This window comes from Garra rufa, chromosome 17 (assembly GCF_049309525.1).
Source record: "Garra rufa chromosome 17, GarRuf1.0, whole genome shotgun sequence".
In the NCBI taxonomy this organism is placed as follows: domain Eukaryota; kingdom Metazoa; phylum Chordata; class Actinopteri; order Cypriniformes; family Cyprinidae; genus Garra; species Garra rufa.
The window spans coordinates 24,787,975-24,808,138 of record NC_133377.1 but is presented as its reverse complement, the minus strand read 5'-3'; the positions used below and the strand labels follow the sequence as shown (position 1 = coordinate 24,808,138).

At 36.5% G+C, this 20,164-nt stretch overlaps 1 protein-coding gene across 1 annotated transcript; it reads left to right on the top strand.

The window, feature by feature from the left end:
• Positions 1-850: 850 nt before the first annotated feature.
• Positions 851-15,371, top strand: LOC141290081 (uncharacterized). The gene is made up of 5 exons (XM_073822277.1): positions 851-982; positions 8,903-8,992; positions 10,060-10,205; positions 13,903-14,020; positions 14,892-15,371. The coding sequence occupies exons 1-4, from the start codon at positions 904-906 to the stop codon at positions 13,975-13,977; spliced, it is 390 nt and encodes a 129-aa protein (XP_073678378.1). The 5' UTR covers positions 851-903; the 3' UTR covers positions 13,978-14,020; positions 14,892-15,371.
• The last annotated feature ends 4,793 nt before the right edge of the window (positions 15,372-20,164 follow it).

Genomic DNA, 20,164 nt, shown 5'->3' with positions numbered 1-20,164 from the left:
ACTTTGAAGCTGCATTGAAACTGCAATCCCGCTGGGTCCCATTGAAGTCCACTATATGGAGAAAAATCCTGGAATGTTTTTCTTAAAAACCATAGTACTTTAAGAGCAGAAGTTCTCAAGCTGTTGTCCAAGGACATTTTTTTTATATCGTATGGAAAGAATTATTATTTCTTTTTCCTCAGATGTTTTTCTTTCGCTTGCTCACCAAAGCTGTTTTGGAGCAATATTTATGAAGAGGTTAAATGTTAAAATGTTACTATGCTACTACCATGGTACAAATCATGATATTATCACAAAGTCATAAAACTATGATAATACCCATCATGCAGTGTTTTGTAAGCATTCAGAAGTTTCTTGCTTGGGCGACGCATTAAATGCCTTTGTTAACTGATCTTGAAACATCCTTTCTGAACCATTAACTGCACAGCAGGCAACCAAGTTTATCACTATTCGAGATCAGTTGACAAACAACAGATACAACAGCAGAGTCACACAGCTGCCTGGATGACATTTGGATCTGCTGACCTACGAACATCTTCACTGACCTTTCCGTGGGCTCTGTGACCCACATCCCAAACCCCGGCTGAGTCTTTTCATCTCACTGCCTGTCTTAAAAAAATCATAATACTACAAATAACCTTCTTAAATGAATGAGAATTACAACAGCTACAGTCCAAATCCACTTTCAGAGATGAGACCGTCGCTGTAGTATTGTTTGAAGGCGGTGCTATAGTTAACAGATGAATGAGGCATCTAAAACTTTGGCGTTCCCACCCCCTCCTACTCCTTCCTCCCACCCCTTCTCCCGGCGGTTTCCTCTCCTCACACTCACTCACATGCTGCAGTCATTCAGAGGCACAGCGTGTAGGCTGCATATACACACACCAACACGTTCAGAGCGACATGGCAAGACTACCTCACCGCTGTGTGATGATATCAGTGTGTTTGGCAGGAGCTCTCCTACTGCTGCCGCTCTGCTTGGGTGAGTGTGTTTGAGTGAGAGTGAGCCTGAGATTGATTATGACTTTAATGGGGGAACTTGCTATGTGTGAATGTTTGGAATGAGGTTCAGATCTAGTGTGAGATAAAGTTCTAAAACTGCTCCTAAGGGACATTATAAAAAAACATTGCATTTGAAAAGATATTTGCATGTGGGACTGTGTTTGAAGCTGAGAACACTGTACAAACTAACTTGAAGTTGTTTGTGGGATAGTTTATCTCAAAATCACCCTCATGTGTTTTAAATCTACATGACTTTATTTCTTTTGTGGAAAAAAAAATGTTTGAACGTTTTTTGTTCATACAGTGAAAGTCAGTGGGGTCCAAAAGAGCACTGACTTTCACTGTGTGAGACATTTTTCAGAACTTTCAGAACAGTCTTTTATGTTCCAAAGAAAGAAAGACATGCATAGTTTGTTTTTGTTGGTATAACTTAATGCATTTTGGTTGATACAGGTATTAGCTTACCCATTTTTTTCACTGTATTGACACAAAAAACATTTGAGCATGCAGAGATCTACTGACAGGAAAAGTGTGTGTTGTGAGAATCTGGTTTTGATTTGTATCTTTGAAGTGAACAAGAAGTCAAAAAGTGCACTTTCATAATGTACTTAAAGTGCTTTATTTTGACACACTTATTTTGTCCTTAATATACTAAAAATTATTCTTCTTTAGTACTTCTTAAAATAAAATTAAGACCATCTAAGTGTACTCAGCTGTGCTATTTTGAGACATCACGAATATGAACTAAAATGTGCTACATCTGTATTTAAAAAAATTATTTAGTTACCACTTGTAGTATACTTGAGTGTACTAGTGTATGAAAGATGGGTTCAAGTGTACTACAAGTGGTAACTAAATACATTTTTGAAATCCAGGGAAATGGTTGCACTACATTTTGCTAGTTTTACCGCAATACAATTCAGAATACACAACTTTGAAAATAAAAAAAATGATCACAGCTTCTGAAAGAGCATACAGGTTGCAATTGATGTAGTTGTAGGCTTAAACCAAATGTCCTACCATCGATTTTCCCCACAAGGAGTCTAAACGTCCCAGATATGGAGTAAAAATTTGCGCTGAGAAACTTTTTCAGTGGCTGCGGCGTCATGACAAGCATCAGCATGTTTACATCCGGCCACGATGGCATCTATCGTTTCTTGTCTCTGCCGTTTGTGAGCTCTTTCGGGAGCTGTGGTCTACTAAAAGCCTCAAAGGCTTCAGGGCTAAAGTGGAGAGAACAAAGACGCTGGTCTTTAGAAAGTTTTATTCGTCCACAGGTATCTTCCCATTCTCTTCTTATCGCTAGAAAAAGCAGTGAAGACATACATAATTTCTTTTGTTGCCCTTGGACAGAAAATACAACCAAAAGCTGTATAATGTGGCATTGTATCAGTATTTATTTTTCCGAGTTGTGCTGCGGTAAAAATAGCAATAGTTAGCAGCAGTAGCTCACTGAGTGCAGCCATTTCACGTCATTGAAATAATGACTCCCCTTCCCATAGTCCAAAATATGTATAAAACGTTGTGGATTTTATAAATAACGTAAGTTAACACTCTTGGTTAGTGATCTGCAGCAGGTACACTGAAAATGTAGCAAACATGTAGTAACATCTAAATTAATTAATAAATTAACTGACTTAACTCAAAAACAGTATCAAGGCAATCTAAATACATTAGGTTATACCAACAAGATTACATTTAAGGGTTAAATTAGGCAACAAAATTAGTGTACAACAGACGCTACAGTTTGAGGCTGACTACACTGAACACAACAAAGCGACCGTTTGAACTTTGTGTCAGTACGTCATAAATAGAACGAGGCATCAGTTTACTGTCTGGGATTTGACATGTTGCGCTGCATCCAGTGAAGACAGCATCACTGATTTTAATGAGTTCTATAGTATTTTGTTGCACCGCACTATGCCACACAACTCCTGTCCAGTGTAAACAATGTTTTAAGGTAAAAAAAAAAAAACTTAAAGTATATATATAAATATATATATATATATATATATATATATATATATATATATAGATATAGATATAGATATAGATAGATATAGATATAGATATAGATATAGATATAGATATAGATATAGATGTGTGTGTGTTTGTGTGTGTGTACACATGTATATTACTAGGAACAAAAGAAGCAACCATTAGTCACCATGGAACTTGCTCATTTGTAAACTTAGTTTGTAATACCCAGTGCATCTATATAGAGTTGTATGACAGCGCAATTCATTGCAAACTCTTCGACATGACAGACGGCCCCAGGGGGTCATAACAATCACGAGGGCAAAGTAATCCCACCGTGTTCCCTGCACAGCTGTTTTGTGTCGACGCACACTCACAGCTTTGACTTCCTTCTCTTTTTTTGTTCATTGACTACCAACAGAAACAAGCAGGAATTTGTTCTTTTGTGTTGAGGAAGTGACAGAACATCCATGACTTTAGTGTGGTGCACAACTACAATAAGTGATAATTAGGAGTAGAAGACTGAATGATATCCTTAGCAAAAATAAAAACTTCACCGTAAAGATTTACCCCCAAACGGCTATACACAAAGTGTCAAACTTTATAAACAGCCGCATTATTCCCGGTAAACACCAGTGGAATGAACTAATGTGTTGTCTGCTTTCAGTGCACAGACAATTTATGTTGAAATGTGTTGTTAAGACGAAGCACTTGGCAACCCGCGCTTGGGGGGATGTGCCCAATGTGCCAAGAGTCTGGTGATTTTATGAATGAATTACTTGAAAACAGAAGATAATCTGGGAATTAATAAAGCAGATGTCATGAGATGAGTTACATTCATGCTTTTGTTTTACTGTTGGACTGAACCCACCACCTCCTGGGGTTTGGTAAAGCGATAAGGAGGAAAATGTTAGCCAAAAATCATTATGGGAGGGGAAGTTTTACCTTAAGGATATTTTCGTAACTTTAGGTTCATGCTTGTTTTGACATTTCTTTAGGATAACATCTTGAAATCACAAGTTTTAGGGGCTTTCAATGACTGATGGTGGTTGGTGGGAGTTGGAGGGTCAAGTTCCGCCTGACTAAATTTCCCAATGCCTCGCAAGAAACTACGTTTGTCAGTGACTGTTACGAAATGTCAATCTCAGCTTCGAAGCAGTGTATTCTTAGTTAAAATAATGTTCCTGAGGTTTGTTCCCAGCTTTCATTGTTCTCGTCTATGTTTTAGCTTTCATGTTCCAGCTTGTTTGCTCTGTTTGATTGGTGTGACCAGGTTGGGTTTTATAGTCTATAGTGAGAACATGAAGTTGGACAAATGCCAGATAGAATGCTAAACCTCTAAACTCTGGAATTTTGCTCATATCTCAATGGCAATGACACAAGAACAATAAGTTAAAGGGATAAAGGCCATGCAGTGGGGTGAACAATAGGGTAAAACTTGCAAAAACCACAAGTTTGAGCCGTAGGTCCACAGCTCTGCTTCATTAACTTTCCTCACTAAAGGAGAACTTAAAAAGAAAAACCCATTTAACGGGGCATGTGAATACCTTCACCCTAAAATCCACCATGTCAATCTGCAGACAAAACACAACACTGTTATTTTTGCTTCTTTATTTGGCAAAGCTATCTGATTAAGGGGGCATGATAATGTTTGGATAAGAACCCATAGCGTGAGTTGTAGACTAGCGTGGGACTCCATTCGCAGTATTCAGATGGCACTTAATAGACAGTGACTGTTTTACTCTGGGGATGATGACGTTTAAATAAACATCACATTGCATGCTCACCACAGACCTGGCCAGACATCTCGCTCACTGATAGCTAAGAGCGTTTATCCTCATGCTGTTTATGGCACCACATGTTTATTGGTGTTGATCCAGGTATTAACTCGACCTTGTTTCCCACGAATCTCAAGAGTAAGAGAAAAGATTAGGCTTACAGATACTTATTAGCCTGTAGACAACAGTCTCCAAAGAACTGCAGTTTGATTGTGATTTGTTTGAAAAGGTCATGAAGAACTTGTCATGGATGGTGCAGCGTAAGAAAGAAGTACTCCAAGCTTATTACTTGTTCCTTCAGGGATGATTGTAATGATAAAGCTAGGCAAGTCTGGGAAAAGTGTTAGAGTCCTAGTTGCACTGGCAAACATCCATAAGCCAAAAGCCAAGTGCCATTTCTTAGGCGTGTGTGGCAAAGTATTTAGGTTTACACTATGTTCCATGATGCTTTCAATCAAACACACTCTTGTATACTAAGAAACGATGTAATAATGTGTTTTGTTTTTAAATAAATTCTGTGGATGTCGAAACTGAGATTAACAAGTGAACAAAATAGAAAATGCCCAGCAGGTTTTTTCACTTCAAATAAATAAATTAATTCTTTTTAAGCTACTAAGTCATGGCTACGAGATATTAATAACATTTCCTGATCCAGTCCCCCTAATCTCTTCCACTTAATTTCCTGTCTTACTACTGTCCTATCAATAAAAGTACACCAAAAATACATCTTAAAAAAAAAAAATTAATTACGACATAAAAATGTAAAGTTTTAATGCCATTATTATTACACTTTTTATGCAACAGTTCTTTCTGGTCCTCGAATCTGATTGGCTGATAAGACTGTGATATTAGAGTGATAACAGAAGTCCAACAACCGTTTTACCGTTTGTATCACTCCACTTGCGACATTTCTCGCAGCGAGTGTCATGGCAGATGCCCAAATCCACTATAATTTAAAAAAATAATACTGTTTTTGTGTCACACAATGTAGTTTTACATTTTTTGTAGACGAGAGTGTACTTGTTTAGACTTAAAATATGCGGTTTGTTATTAAAGATAATGTTTTATTTTATGTAAATTTAATGGTGTTTATCAGAGCACTGCCTTTGTGCTTTTGACTGAATTGCCTAGCAAATTTTTATCATGGCTGTTGTTGATTATTAAATATTATTATTTAATTAATATAGGTTATATAAATAGTAGTAGTAGTAGAAACAGTGAGTTTTCATGATGGTGATTTTAGTTACATTGTTCCGCTATTAGATGGTGACAAGAATGTTTTTATAAGTCAGCAGTAAAGACTTTTATATTGAAAGAGACTGAAACGCTGTTGAACAAGTCATCGGAAATCACCTTTAAAGGAGTAGTTCACTTTCATGTACTTTCATCACTTTCATAATGTACTCACCCCCTTGTCATCCAAGATGTTCATGTCTTTCTTTCTTCAATTGTAAAGAAATGGTGTTTTTTGAGGAAAACGTTTCAGGATTTCTCTCCATATAATGGACTTCTATGGTTCCCCTGAGTTTGAACTTCCAAAATGCAGTTTAAATGCAGCTTCAATGCAGCTTAAATGATCCCATCTGAAGAAGAAGGGTCTTATCTAGTGAAACGATTGGTTATTTTCTAAAAAACATTTACAACTTATATACTTTTTAATCTCAAACGCTCGTCTTGCCGAGAATTATTAGAAAATTAGAAGACCCTTCTTTCCTCGGGTGTGATCGTTTAGAGCTCTTTGAAGCTGCATTTTGCAAGTTCAAACTCGGGGGCACCATGGAAGTCCTCAAAAAACTCAAAAAACATAATTTCCTTATGACTGAAGAAAGAAAGACATGAACATCTTGGATGACAAGGGGGTGAGTACATTATCTGTAAATTTTTGTTCTGAAAGTGAACTACTCCTTTAACAGATGAAAGGATAGTAACTTGTGACATAGATAGCCTATCGCTCTCCTCAGCAGACTAATGTTATATTATGAATATGAGATTGAGCTGAAGAATGAATTCTGTATCAGAAGCAGGTAATCATACTCGCTCAGTCCATCGCTCTCTGTACTCAACATAATACAGTGAGCTTTTAATGAAGTAACACAATAAGCTTTCAATGAAGCAACTCAACGTTCCTTCATTACTATTTCTAAAGTGACGTTTTCGAATTAGTAATGGAGGATAAGTAACGGCTTTGGGCTCAGCTGTTAAACTGCCAAACTGATATTTGAATCCATGGTGGAAGGAAGTAGTTCTGCATAAAATCGGGATTTTAAAGACACTCTGTTGTTGTCTTTTATGTATTTGCACACTCGTGCCGCAAACTTTTGTATAAACGCAATATCACGCTCGTAGCCGTGAGATATGGCTATATATCAGCACGGCTGTGATTAGTTATTAGTACAATGAGGAAGAGTCACAAAGGCAGGCAGCAGAGAATCAAACAAGGCAGTACAGGCCCAAAAGTTCTTTGAAGAGCCAAAAATGGTTATTCTATGGCATCACTGCATAAAAACACTTTCGGAGCCTTCAGTAGAGAAAAAATATTGCAGGTTACCACTTTATACAGTGTATATGACAATGGAGTTCTTTCACAATTGGAAATTTGTTACGTTTTTCTGCTCTGACATCTGATATTTACCTTTATCCCTAAAAAGTTCAAAGTAAATGGAGTCGGACAAATCCAGATAAGCCTAAGGCAAATGAGGTGGGCTTCTTGGGCTCAACTCCCAGGTGTAGTCTGGATATCATTCACATTCCCTCAAGAAAAATACTGACACTGATCACCTTGGTCTTTACTAAACAGCTGTATAAATGAATAACATGTAAAGGGAAAAGCCTGACAGATTATTTTTTCAGACTAAGGAAGCAGATTCTCAGGTCAGTTCCCATCTTCTGTACTTTAAAAGCAAGTTCTGTGGAAGGTCAGCACTTAAGGGACTTCTGTGTGTCCAGGGGCCCTAAGTCCCAAAAATACACGGTGACCCAAAGGTTTAAAAGATTTCCATATGATCCTAAGGAATAATCATCAAGAGACTGATGTTTTTGTATAGTGCCAGCCATAATCCTAAAATGGAAGCTCCATGTGTGCCGGTTACTGAATTAAGAAAGTATAGTTTTCTTTTTCAAGCATTCCCAGATGGGAATAAAAGACAGATCTGTGATGTCATACAGTACTGCTCAAAGCTTTCGGGTCAGTAATTTATTTATTTATTTATAGTAATTTAAGAAATTAATACTTGTATTCAGCAAGGATGCATTAAAGTGTCAGTAAAAGCAACTTATAATTTGAAAAATATTTTTATTTCAACTAAATGCTGTTCTTTTGAACTTTTATCAAAGAACCCTGAAAAAAATGTATCACAGTTTTCAAAAAATATCAAGCAGCACAACAGATTTCAACTTTGTTAACAATAAGAAATGTTTTTGAGCACCAAATCAGTAAGTATCTATTTCTGAAGGATCATGTGACACTGAAGACTGAAGTAATGTCTGCTGGAAATTTAGCTTGGCCATCAATAGAATAAATTACATTTTAAAATATAATAAAATACAAAAGTTAGTAGGTAATAGTAAGACTAAGTAAGTTATCAAATCTAAATGAATTCTCAGAAAAAGTTGCAGAAAAGTATCTGTTAACCGAATCTCGAGCCTGACAGAATCAGCTTCACAGATGTTACTGCCGACTCTTCATTCAGTAACTGCCCAGTCTCCAGTAATCCCATAGTATCACATATGTCAGGAAAAAACAGGATGCTTGGAAAGAAAGAAATGTCATGGTGAATAGTCTCACATAACTGACAAATGGCAATAGTATGTGAGAAGCAATACAAAGATCTCAAGTTACTGACACTGCTTCTTTTGAATGGGAAACAATGTCATCTATAGTTCAGTGAGGTGACTGAGCTGTGATGCAGTGAAGATGGCCAGATAATGTTCAAAGCATTAATTGTATTTGTGAAATGAAGACAAGTCATAATTGATGGCTAACATGCGGTGACAGTCACTGTCTGACTGGTGTGAATGGAAGATTATAAGAAGGACAGACATGTTGAGTGATCTGCTCAGAAACTGACCTCCACATTGCTTTCCATGTAAAACTTGACGTTTTTCATAAAGAATAGCTAAATCAAATCTCTGTTTTGTCTTTGCAGGTGTTGAGGATGACCAGTATAATTTTGACTATGATTCCACTCAAACCCCGGAGTATGACTACAATTCAACATTCGATTTCTCATTCTTCAGTAGGTTTTTATTTGTTTCACATTTTATTACCAAAACACACTTAAAATGTTCACATTTACATTAGGTTTGTTTAAATTTGATCCTTTTGTTCCTTAGACTTGATCAGACTAGTATGCATATGAGTTAATGGCAGTTTGAATTACAGTGGGGCAAGTGGGCTAGAGACCCCCCTTGTTCTAGTCATAGACCCCCTCAGTTATCTGTACCATCAGACTGGGGGCTGAGGGTTGACCTAACTGCACCCCAGAGTGTCATTTATTATTACAGCAGGACGTCGACACCTCCAAGATACTGAACAGGAATTAATGGTTTAAAATAAACCTTAGTCATACACTAATTGTGCAAACATTTCTGTGGAAAACTATGGGAAATGTCCAAAAGACCCTTTTTGAGGTGGGAGGAAGTCTTACAGTGCCTTCATTAAATACATATATATATTTAACTAAAAATTGTATTAAATAAGTTATAAAATTCTAAAAAGTAAAAAAAACTCTAGTCTATAGGAATGAATAAAAGATCATATCAATACACTACCAGTCAAAAGATTTTTGTTTTTTAAAGAAGTCTCTTCTGCTCACCAAGCCTGCATTTATTTGATCCAAAGCACAAGAAAGACACTATTTTGAAATATTTTTATTATTTAAAATAACTGTTTTCTGTATAAATAATGTAAATACTTTATATAAGTCATGCATTTATACACCTGCCCAATTGCTACTCAAAACAGCCAAATTGCATTTCAAAGGGAGTCACCTGGTAAAAAAAAAAGCATTCTGGGGGGTTAAATACACATTTTGACTTGCAAGGATACAATATTTTTTATTTTTTTTAAATATATTCAAACAGATAAGAGTTATTTTAAATTCTAATAAAATTTCTAAATATTGCTTTTTTTAATGTATTTTTGATCAAATAAATGTAGCCCTGGTGAGCAAAAACAAAACAAAACAAAATCTAAATCTAATGTGTGAAAAAAACGTAACCCCAAACATCTGAACCGTACAGCAGTTTATATACTCGCATAAAGCTTAACCATTACTCATTCTTTATGAATGTGTGTCACTAGGCAATGCCAGCAGTGAAGACCTGGAGAGGTTTTTAATGGGAGGAGGGACGGACAGTGCAACAAGTTTTACAGAAACAGAAAAAGAAACAGATGGAGGTGCACATGAAGAGAAGCCTACTGAGCCCACAATCTTTGTTATGAGCCAGGTATTTATTAAAGCACTTCTGCTATACTGCTTGATGCATTACAATATGCTGAATACCCAAAACACTCACATGTGTCACAGCCAATACAGTCCTGGGTAATGTGGTTTGTCTTTTTTTGAGAAACAAAGGCTTTGTGTCTTTGGGATGGGATTATGAAAGGGGGCTGGCTTACTTTACCATTTTTGTGGGCGGACAGAACTCCTCCACACAGGACTTCGAAACGCCGAGGTCAGATGTTCAGCATCTTAAACCCTGTATTCGCAAAACGACAAACAAATGATAAATCTGCTCAATAATAGAGAAGTGTTATCTTTTGTGAAAAATGAGAGAAATATGTCACTGACCTGTTCTTACACCCCAGGAAAAAAAGCAAACGTTGTGAAATCCTGAGTTGCTGAACTTTTAAACTATCTGGATGATTTCAAGAGCACATCATTTCCATGAAACATTTATGCGTGACGATTAGAAATTAAATACTCATCTCTATATTTAATGCCAGCACTGTATGCTGTGAAAATATCAGTGGAGGAGATAATATTCATGTTTAATGAGTGCAATAAAACTCTGTTAGGTAGGTGAAATGTCATTTTTTTTATTAGATTAGCCGTGGTGTGTGTCTGATGAGACACTACAGACCTGCTGATATGGCAAACTGGGAATGAACATGAATGTAAACAGGTGTCTCTATTATTTTAAAAACATGAATTCTATTTGAAAGCTCCATCTGCTTCTTATCCTCATGTGTTGGGAAGTTAAACAATGGCTCTGCTCTGCATTAAAGGAAGGCATCTGTAAATAGAGGAAATGCGAAGGGGAAGACGGTCCCAGCAGTGCCACACTATTTAGTGCCACCTATTTAAGCATGCACATTTAATTAAACAAGCTTCTAATTATACAAAGTCGTTTGAATTCCTGTGAGAATGCAAATGCATTTCATTTGCAACATCTGCTTTCAACACACAATGGGAAAAATCTCAGACAATAAAACACTTTGTCATACTGCTCCACATAGTGGAGAGAACTATAAAACACAAAACCACATGAACAGCTTGAACTAATGATAGTTGGATGAACATAAGAGAAGCAAATATCAAAATGCTGTTAGAGTCATATGAAAAGATTAGAAGTGCACTACTAAAAGGAAGTTATTACATTACAAAAGTGTGATCCAACTCATTAATGTTCCTATTTCAGACTTCCTCTCATCACAGATCTCTAAAAATTGTACATGAAAAGGATACTCCACCCAACAATGAACATTCATTTACTCACTCTCATGTTCCAACTCCGTATGACTTTCTTTCTTCTGTGAAACATAAAAGATAAGAATGTTGTTAACCAAACAGTTTCGTCTGCTCTGATTTTCACCAACATTCTTCAAAATATGTTCTTACTTTTGTTTAGAGACTATCCCTTTAATGCATTAAACAGAATCTTTTTTAGCGGTTCAAGCATGTAGCACTGAAACCCTATTGTAATTTTTACAATGACCTAGGATCAGCAATCTCCACATAAAACTGATTGGGCAGACCAAATTGTAAGTTGTTAAGACTTGAAACTTGGAGGCATGGTAGCTACTCACTACACCGTCACAGAGGCTTGCCCCAGTCGGCCTAATGGGGGCGCTACAGTGATCAAGTACAGAATTGTTCAGAACTCTTAAGCCGTATGGTGCAGGCTAAATTGCTTATGTCAAAATGCATGCCTTGGATTCGTCCATCATTTAGCAAAACTTTGAGGTATTCTGCATTTCTTGAAAAACCTACTTTTGCAAACTAGTCCTAAGCTTTTTGTCCGATTGGAACCTAACCAGTGCAGGAAGATTCCCTGGAGAGTGAATATTAATAATTATAAAAAAAAAATGTTGTTTTGAACCTCCGTTGCAAAGGAACGCCAAAACATTTGAAAGGGGCAGGGCCACATAAATCTTTATGTTTATTCACATAATGATATTCTAGGGAATTGTGTGCTATTAATTTTATAGCAACAGTTTGGACATGACCCCTTTCTATTCTAACATGACAATGCATCTGTGTATAAGGCAAGGTTCAAAATAAAATGATTGATTCAGTCAGTGTGAAAGAACTTGACTGGTATGCATAAGGCCAAGTCCTAATCCCACCTGAACAGCTCTGGTGTGACTTTAAATGCAGACCTTGAGCCAAAAACCCTTCACAAAACACCAATGACTTGTACATATGGGTACAGTCATTTTATACACTTCCAAAACTGTTGCAACATAGATGGAATTAAATTTGTATATACATGAATCATGTTTCCATCTGTGTTGCCACAGTTTTGGAAGTGGCATTTTCTGATCTAAAGAAGGAGGTGTCACAATATTTTTGTCCATAGTGTATGTAGTCATTGGTGTTTAGTGATGAGTTTATAGCTCAAAGTCTGCGTTTAAAGTCACACCAGAGGTGTTCAACTGGGATTAGGACTTTGCTTACTGCAGACCAGTCAGGTTCTTCCACACTGACTGTATTAATCTTTTCTTTTCAAACCTTGCCTTATACACATTTGCACTGCCATGATAGAATAGAAAAGGGTCCTGTCCAAACTGTTGCTATACAATTAGAAGCACACAATTCCCTAGAACATTGTTATATGCTTAAACATTAAGATTTGTACTCATTACTAAAGTAGCCAAACCTGTTCATTAGAAGGGGGTGTCCCAATTCTTTTGGCAATATAGTGTATGTAAGAGCTGAATCTGAGGTCACATGAAAATAGTTGTGGAGCTTGACCACTTGATGGTGCTATGATGGTATAAAACATAAAAATGGCCCGTTATTGAAATAAAAATGCATGATGGTATACATGGTCTTGGTCTAAAGTGCCACAAGTGGCTATAAGGACATTTGTGTATCTCAAAAACCATAGCCATGGGCTGATAAACTGTGAACACCTATTAGACAAGGTTAACGGAAGTCATTCGTAATGAAACTCGTTGGCCCTGTTTGACTCACGGTCCTATGGCGGCCCTACAGGCTGTTGGCACATTTTTCAAGGGCGTAAACAATTGAATATTGCACACTTTTTCACACATACATGCCATATTTATATATTGTGATAGACCTTCTCATTTCGAACAACATTGCCTGTAGAACCACTGCTGTCAAACAAACCATTTGTTAAATGATTAAGAAAATGTATAAAACCTCAATTTATATCATACTGATATAAATTGAGTGAAAAAACTAGGACTACAAAAGTTTGTAGTCCTAGTTTTTTCACTCAATTTGGAAAAAAAACACTGCAGTCAATATTTATAAAAAAAAATGTTGAAATTTACCCTTTGGGAAGCTATAACAGGGTTGTTTAGAAAAGGGGTCTGTCCAAATATACCCAAAAGCCTATAAAGCCTAAATGAAAAGTTTTAGGGAGATCGGACCACAGCTGGCACTATAATAGTTCAAAAAGATTCAAAAACACTGTATGTCTATGGTAAATTAGCTGGATTTGCAAAAAAAAATTTTTTTACATTGGTTTAGGTGGCTACAGGCTTGCTAAATAATATGTAATGTCTTTTTTCATATATGCTTAAATGCCTTAAAGTGCTTTAACCTTGCTAATCACTGCTTGCATCTATATTTTATACTCAAATACTTCACAGGCTTAAACCCACAAACATCTACAAAATCTCAAGCTTGTTTGGCTAATGCAATATCTTTTTTTATTATTCTTATTTTAGGCATCTCAGTCAACGCCTCTGTGTTCCCTTCTTACTTTGGTTCTGATGGTTCATCAGCTGCTCAGACTACTATAGCTGACACACCGCACATTAGAGGACCACGTAACAATCTGAACAGGTATATATAACTGAATATGATATAGAAGTCAGTGCAGTGTTAATTTCTTGTGGGAAATTCAGAAAATTATTTAATAGAATAAATTAATCAGGGATGGACTCATATTAAAATTTGGACCCATACTGATATATATATGACAATATATGTACACTAGTATATACACAGGTATATTTGTAGCAACAGCCAACAATACATTGTATGGGATGTATTGTTGATTTTTATAATTAGGATATTGAGTAAAGATCATGTACCATGAAGATATTTTGTAAATTTACTACCGTAAATATATCAAAACTTAATTTTTGATTAGTATTATGTATTGCTAAGAACTTCATTTGGACAATTTTAAAGGCGATTTTCTTAATATTTAGATTTTATTTGCCTCACATTCCAAATTTTCAAATGGATGTATCTCGGCCAAATATTGTCCTATCCTAACAAACTATACATCAGTGGAAAGCTTATTTATTATTATGTTGTATAAATCTCAATACAAAAATGACCCTTATGACTGGTTTTGTGGTCCAGGGTCACATTCTTTTTTTAAGGAATGCTGAAACGGTTGTGAACAGTTGTGTGTTCTCTTTGCAGCCTGCAGAGGGCACTCAAACGTTGTTTTTTTGTGTCTTGATATAACAGATTGTATAGAGCACAACATACTGTGATTTGAAATGATTGTCTGGAAGCCTTAGTAATAAATTGATTAGACTTCTTGACACTCATTAAGTTGCAGTACATTGCTTTATGTGCTCTCGGCTCTCCACCTCATACAACTGCACTCATCATGAGATATATATCTAGCCAATAAACAAGCGATAACATCTTTTAATATTTTAGACTCAGTGGCTTTCTCTTTCTCCAATTATTCTAGAAGTCCAGGAAGAAGAAGAGCAGATGGACAGATAACCTGAACGAAAGACATGTGGACATCCAATACAGACAGACACACACACATGCTCATGCATACGCACTCATAAAGCTCAAGCAAAAACAGCAGTGGATCCATGACAAACAATGACAACACACGGCTTGCAGGCTGTACATGAAAAGACACATTGTTCGCTATTCTTTGTCACCGCAAAACAAGCACACAGAGGTCAAAGGTCTCATAGGCTGGATCAATGGAATGGAATATGAATGTGAAATGGGGCTAAACTAAATGACAGCTTCTTTTGTGGGTATTCTTTCAGGTTGTGACTCAGAGGAGGTGATTTGAGGTATGAATAGCAAAGAAACAGAAAAACAAGATCTATCTCTTTTGTTAACGAAGAGATGTGCAGGCTGCCCACTGTCATTTAAAACAATGCAATTTTTTGGGAAAAAAATCAATACATTTGTCTTTTTTATGAGACTGCCTGTTTAAGCATATTTTTTTTATCTATAATGAGTATATGTAATTGAGAAGAAAGCAAATCAGACATCAGTGTTACATAATGTACAATTTATTATGCCAATTTTATCTTAAAGGTAACCCTGGGTGTTAAGACTTGTATAGGTTAATATAACGTAAAAGATGTCTCATACTAAAATCTAGTAGAAAACCTACAAAAGATTTACATTGTTTAAAAACTCCACATCATTTTATATATATTTTGGACTGAAGGGGAGGCCATTATTTGGATTACGTAAAATGGTTGCACTCTGTGAGCTACTGGCACTATCTGTTTCTATTTTTACCGGAACACAACTCAGAATAAGCCATTTAAAATAAAATACTGATACGATGCCATATTATGCGGCTTATAGTTGGTATTTTCAGTCAAAGGGCAACAACAGAAGAGATGTAAGTCTTCACTGCTTTTCTAGCGATAAGAAGTGGAGAAAAAAAATTGAAAGATGCCTGTGGACGAATAAACCTTCCTAAAGACCCACATCTTTGGTCTCTCCACTTTAGCCATGATGCCTCTGAGGCTTTTGGTAGACCACAGCTACTAAAAGAGCTTACAAACAATGTAAAAATAGCAACAGGTTGCACCAGTGTGTAACAGCTTTATGAAAACAAAATAATGGCGCCCCCCATAGTCCAAAATATGTATATAATGATGTGGATTTTTTAAATAACATATTTTTTTATGGGTTTCTACTAAACATTTCAGTAAGAGACATCATTTTCGTTATACGGATCTTAATACCCAGGGTTCCCTTTAAAGCAAAGCTTCACACAAACTGACCTGGATTCATGTTACGTTTGGGAAACTGTAGAAACACACTAAAGTTTTACAATTAGTTCAAGCTTTTCTAGTCATTCAAAGCATCATGACCTCTTACAGATATTACATGTAGGCACTTTCCTTCACCACTGCACTTCTAAGCCTCACTATTTCTTCAGTAATCCTCGATACAAGCACATTTTTGTTTTGTAATGGATTTAATATCTTTTTGTTACAAATATGATGGTGATTTACACCAAAATGCACATGAATTTGTGAGACAAATACTGAATAAATATTTTTTCAAGTAATACACCACTGTCTTCATTTTCTAATAACTGAGATCACACAGATGATACGAAAACATGCTGAGAAAAAAAGTTGTTATATCGGTATTGATGATAATCGTGATATTTTAAGGGGGCATAACACACAGTTTCACCCAATCTCATGTTAATCTTGAGTACTTATAGAGTACTACTGCGTCCTTCATGTTTCCAAAACGCCTTTAGTTGTATCATATTTACAAAAGAAAGATACAGCTTTACGATTCTCTCCGAAAACAGCCGAGCTCCTGGAGGCGCGCCGTGGGCGGGGCTAAAGATCGACCGATTGCTCGCCGATTGCCAACAAAACACATACATTTGATGCCGTTTCACTGACCAGCTGCAGTTCTGAATCATAAACGGTATTTTTATAGCTGGGACCACTCCATCTCTCAGTATCAAACGTTGTGTAAATCCAGCGTCGAACTTGTTTATAAAACGCTCCATGTTTAGCATGGTAATCCAACTCTTTAACAGTGTAAATAACTTAACATGCATGAAACAGCATTGGAAACTTGGCCTTGGGCACCAGTGGACATTTCAGCACGACAACGACCCAAAACACACAGCAAAAGTGGTGAAGAAAATGGGTAGCAGACAAAAACATTAACTTTTGCAGTGGCCCAGCCAGAGTCCTGACTTAAATCCAATTGAGAATCTGTGGAGGGAGCTAAAGATCAGGGTGATGGCAAGGAGACCCTCCAACCTCAAAGAGTTGGAGCTCAATGCTAAAGATGAATGGGCAAAAATACCAGTGGAGACATGCAAAAAGCTAATAAAAGATGTGTAATCATTTTGTCCACAAAGATGCCTCTTGTACATAGTCTTATTATCTTCTTGGCGACGTCTGTTTCATTTCTAATCAAAAAAAAAAAAAGCTTGATGGTTGAATAAAAGTAACTTTAAGTCAGAATTTGCCAGGGGTCTGAATAATTTCGGGGTTGACTGTATATATATATATATATATATATATATAAGATTTTTTGACTGATAGCACGATTTACTTATTATCCTTTTTTTTCAAGATTTCTATAGATATTACGATATATTGTTATTGTGATTTTTGAGGCCATGATAATAGTGTAGTGATAAATTGATATCGTGACAGACATACTGTTATGCTATTTAAACTTATTATTATTATGTTGGCTTGGAGAGCCAACATACTGTTATGCTATCTAAACTTATTATTATTATAGTTATTATTATTCTTCTGATCCGTAATTTGTTGAACGCATTTCCTCCTAGGCCTTTAATGCCACAAGCCCCAAACTTGGCAGAGACCTGGGCCCTGATCTGAAGTTAGTTGCTATATCTTTTTAGACTGATCAGACTTACATTTTATTTATTATTAATTTTTAAACATGAAAAATTTCTCATAGACTTATATTGGCTGAGAAAAAATGCCCCCTCTAAAGGAGCAATTCCACTCCACTGAAGAGGCAGGGTGTACTTTCACTTTGAACTCGGTGGAAAATGCAAATAAATAATGCCTTTAAAATTAAAATATTAGAGCGATTTAATTCAATCCACCCATCAGAACACATCAAGAGCTGAATTCAGCTGTTTCTGAGCTGTTTTATTTAAAACCTAAAGCTGTTTTCCTTCACCGCGTACATTTGCCTTCAACGCGTACAATCTCTGTATGTGTGGTCACAAACGACATAGTTTGCACAAATTTGACCGCCTTTAAAATTAAAATATTGCAGCGATTTAATTCAGTCCACCCATCAGAAAATATCAAGAGCTAAATGCAGGTGTTTGTGAGCTGTTTTATTTCATACAGAAAGCGCTGTGTTCAGTGAGTGTGTTAGACAGACATGAGTCTTTTAAAAGCATTTAAATAAAAACACTCCAGCGATTGTGCACAATAAATATAGAAGAACATTTTAAAGAGCTACATTGAGTGCAAATGAGCTGTTTCATATGAATTTCACTAACAACGGCGGCACGGCTGGCATTTAACTGCACAGCAACGCGTCGTGGCTTTGACGCACGCGTTCTGAACTACATTAATCCTTGCTTCTGCCAATAAGAAACACTTCTCTTGGACAAACACAGACAAGATCATTTCAAAATACATCAAAGCTTAATGAATATAACCGAAAACAGTTGTTTATGTCTCAAGTGAACATGAACTGTTGAGAAATAAATCGGATGTGGATCATTATTGGATTTCAACATTAAAGCGGCTGCATTCTGCTTTCTGTCTTCAATGTTACTCCATAAAAAATCGTTCATTTGTCTTGGCTTCTTTTATGTATTTCTGTATGCATTTATTTATTGCTCTAACAAGGATCATTACATAATGGAAACAGTTGTTGTGAACTTTTCTCAGAGACCAGGAGACGTTTTGGATATCTTGAAGCAGAAGTTTCTCTTTATTGAGATCCTAGCTGTCCGTTCGCTGCAGTCATCAAAATTCGTCTGACTAATGTCAGATACAATACAGTTTAAATATATTTCCAGGGGGAGGATTACATAGAGGTGGAGTCAATCTAAACAAAGCATGCAAATGCAGTACAGGAATCAGCCCGTTACCAGAGTTCCCCAGCCCTGATCTCATTATCATAACAGTGTCATTCATAGGCATAGGTGCTAATCCAATCAGTCTGACAGTATTGCCCATACCTTCACATTATCATAGAGACAAAGGCATCGCTGTAGCTTGAGAACAAAAGGTTAATGTCTCAGACACCTGGGCTGCCTGATTTGATCTTCTTAGAATGTCATCATCATTACCTTTAGAAGCTAAATAGAATATACTTCACTTTAGATTTTCCTGTGAAGCTATGTCAGAACATATGATCAACATTTCTTAAATTTGTAATCCTACACAGTGCAATGTTCAGGTTGTTCATATTGCTAATGTTGTCCAAAAGAGGGGGCCACAGAATAACTAATGCTTCAAGATCTCAATTCAGAGACCTATTTACAGTGTTTCATTTAGGTGTGATAACTTTGAAAATAGCAAACAGGGAAAACAATTACAAGCATATAAAAACAATACAAATAATTATTTCACATCCAGCTAGCCAACTCTGATGAACCTGTTGTCATAGCCTAGTCTGCTTTTTTTTATTAGAATGTGAAATATCAAGGGCGCATTTTCGCAGGGGGGCAGCTCGAGAACGCCGGACACACAAGCGCTCTGCCTCTTTTTCCCCAAGGCTGCCCGGGTTGGCTCTCCAAGCCAACATTTAAAGTTTGTAATCGAACTTTAGCTACTAGTATCTTTTAAACTTGATCAATTTTGAAATGCAGCCAGGTTGTTCTCTATTCAAAGCCATACGCACACGTCTTCATCAGTAAGGAGACAAACACAACTCTGGGTCACGTTCTTAGAGATAGTCATTGGTTAGTCAGCATTACCCAATTAAAGCATATGAAAACATGTAGCGAATGTGTCAGGAATAGCCTTTCTCTGCATCAACAGCACACATTAAATTCCGGCCTCTTCTCTGCACTTATTCATTTAACTGCTGTCAGTGGGTGTCAATTAGATCATTAAAACTGGAGAAAAAAATATCATGAAGCCTGTATATGCGTCAGCCCATTTCAGCAACAATTGGTAAAATATTCATGATTTTTAGCTGTTACTCTGCTATAATAGAGAGGCCCGAGTCAATAGGTCAGTGGGAGAAAACAGACAGAGGCGTCTGAGGGTG

Coding starts and splice junctions, on each gene's coding strand:
- LOC141290081 (XM_073822277.1), top strand. CDS start 904: ATGGCAAGACTACCTCACCGCTGTGTGATGATATCAGTGTGTTTGGCA. Junction 8,993..10,059: donor ATTCGATTTCTCATTCTTCA/GTAGGTTTTTAT, acceptor GTGTGTCACTAG/GCAATGCCAGCAGTGAAGAC. Junction 10,206..13,902: donor CAATCTTTGTTATGAGCCAG/GTATTTATTAAA, acceptor TTCTTATTTTAG/GCATCTCAGTCAACGCCTCT.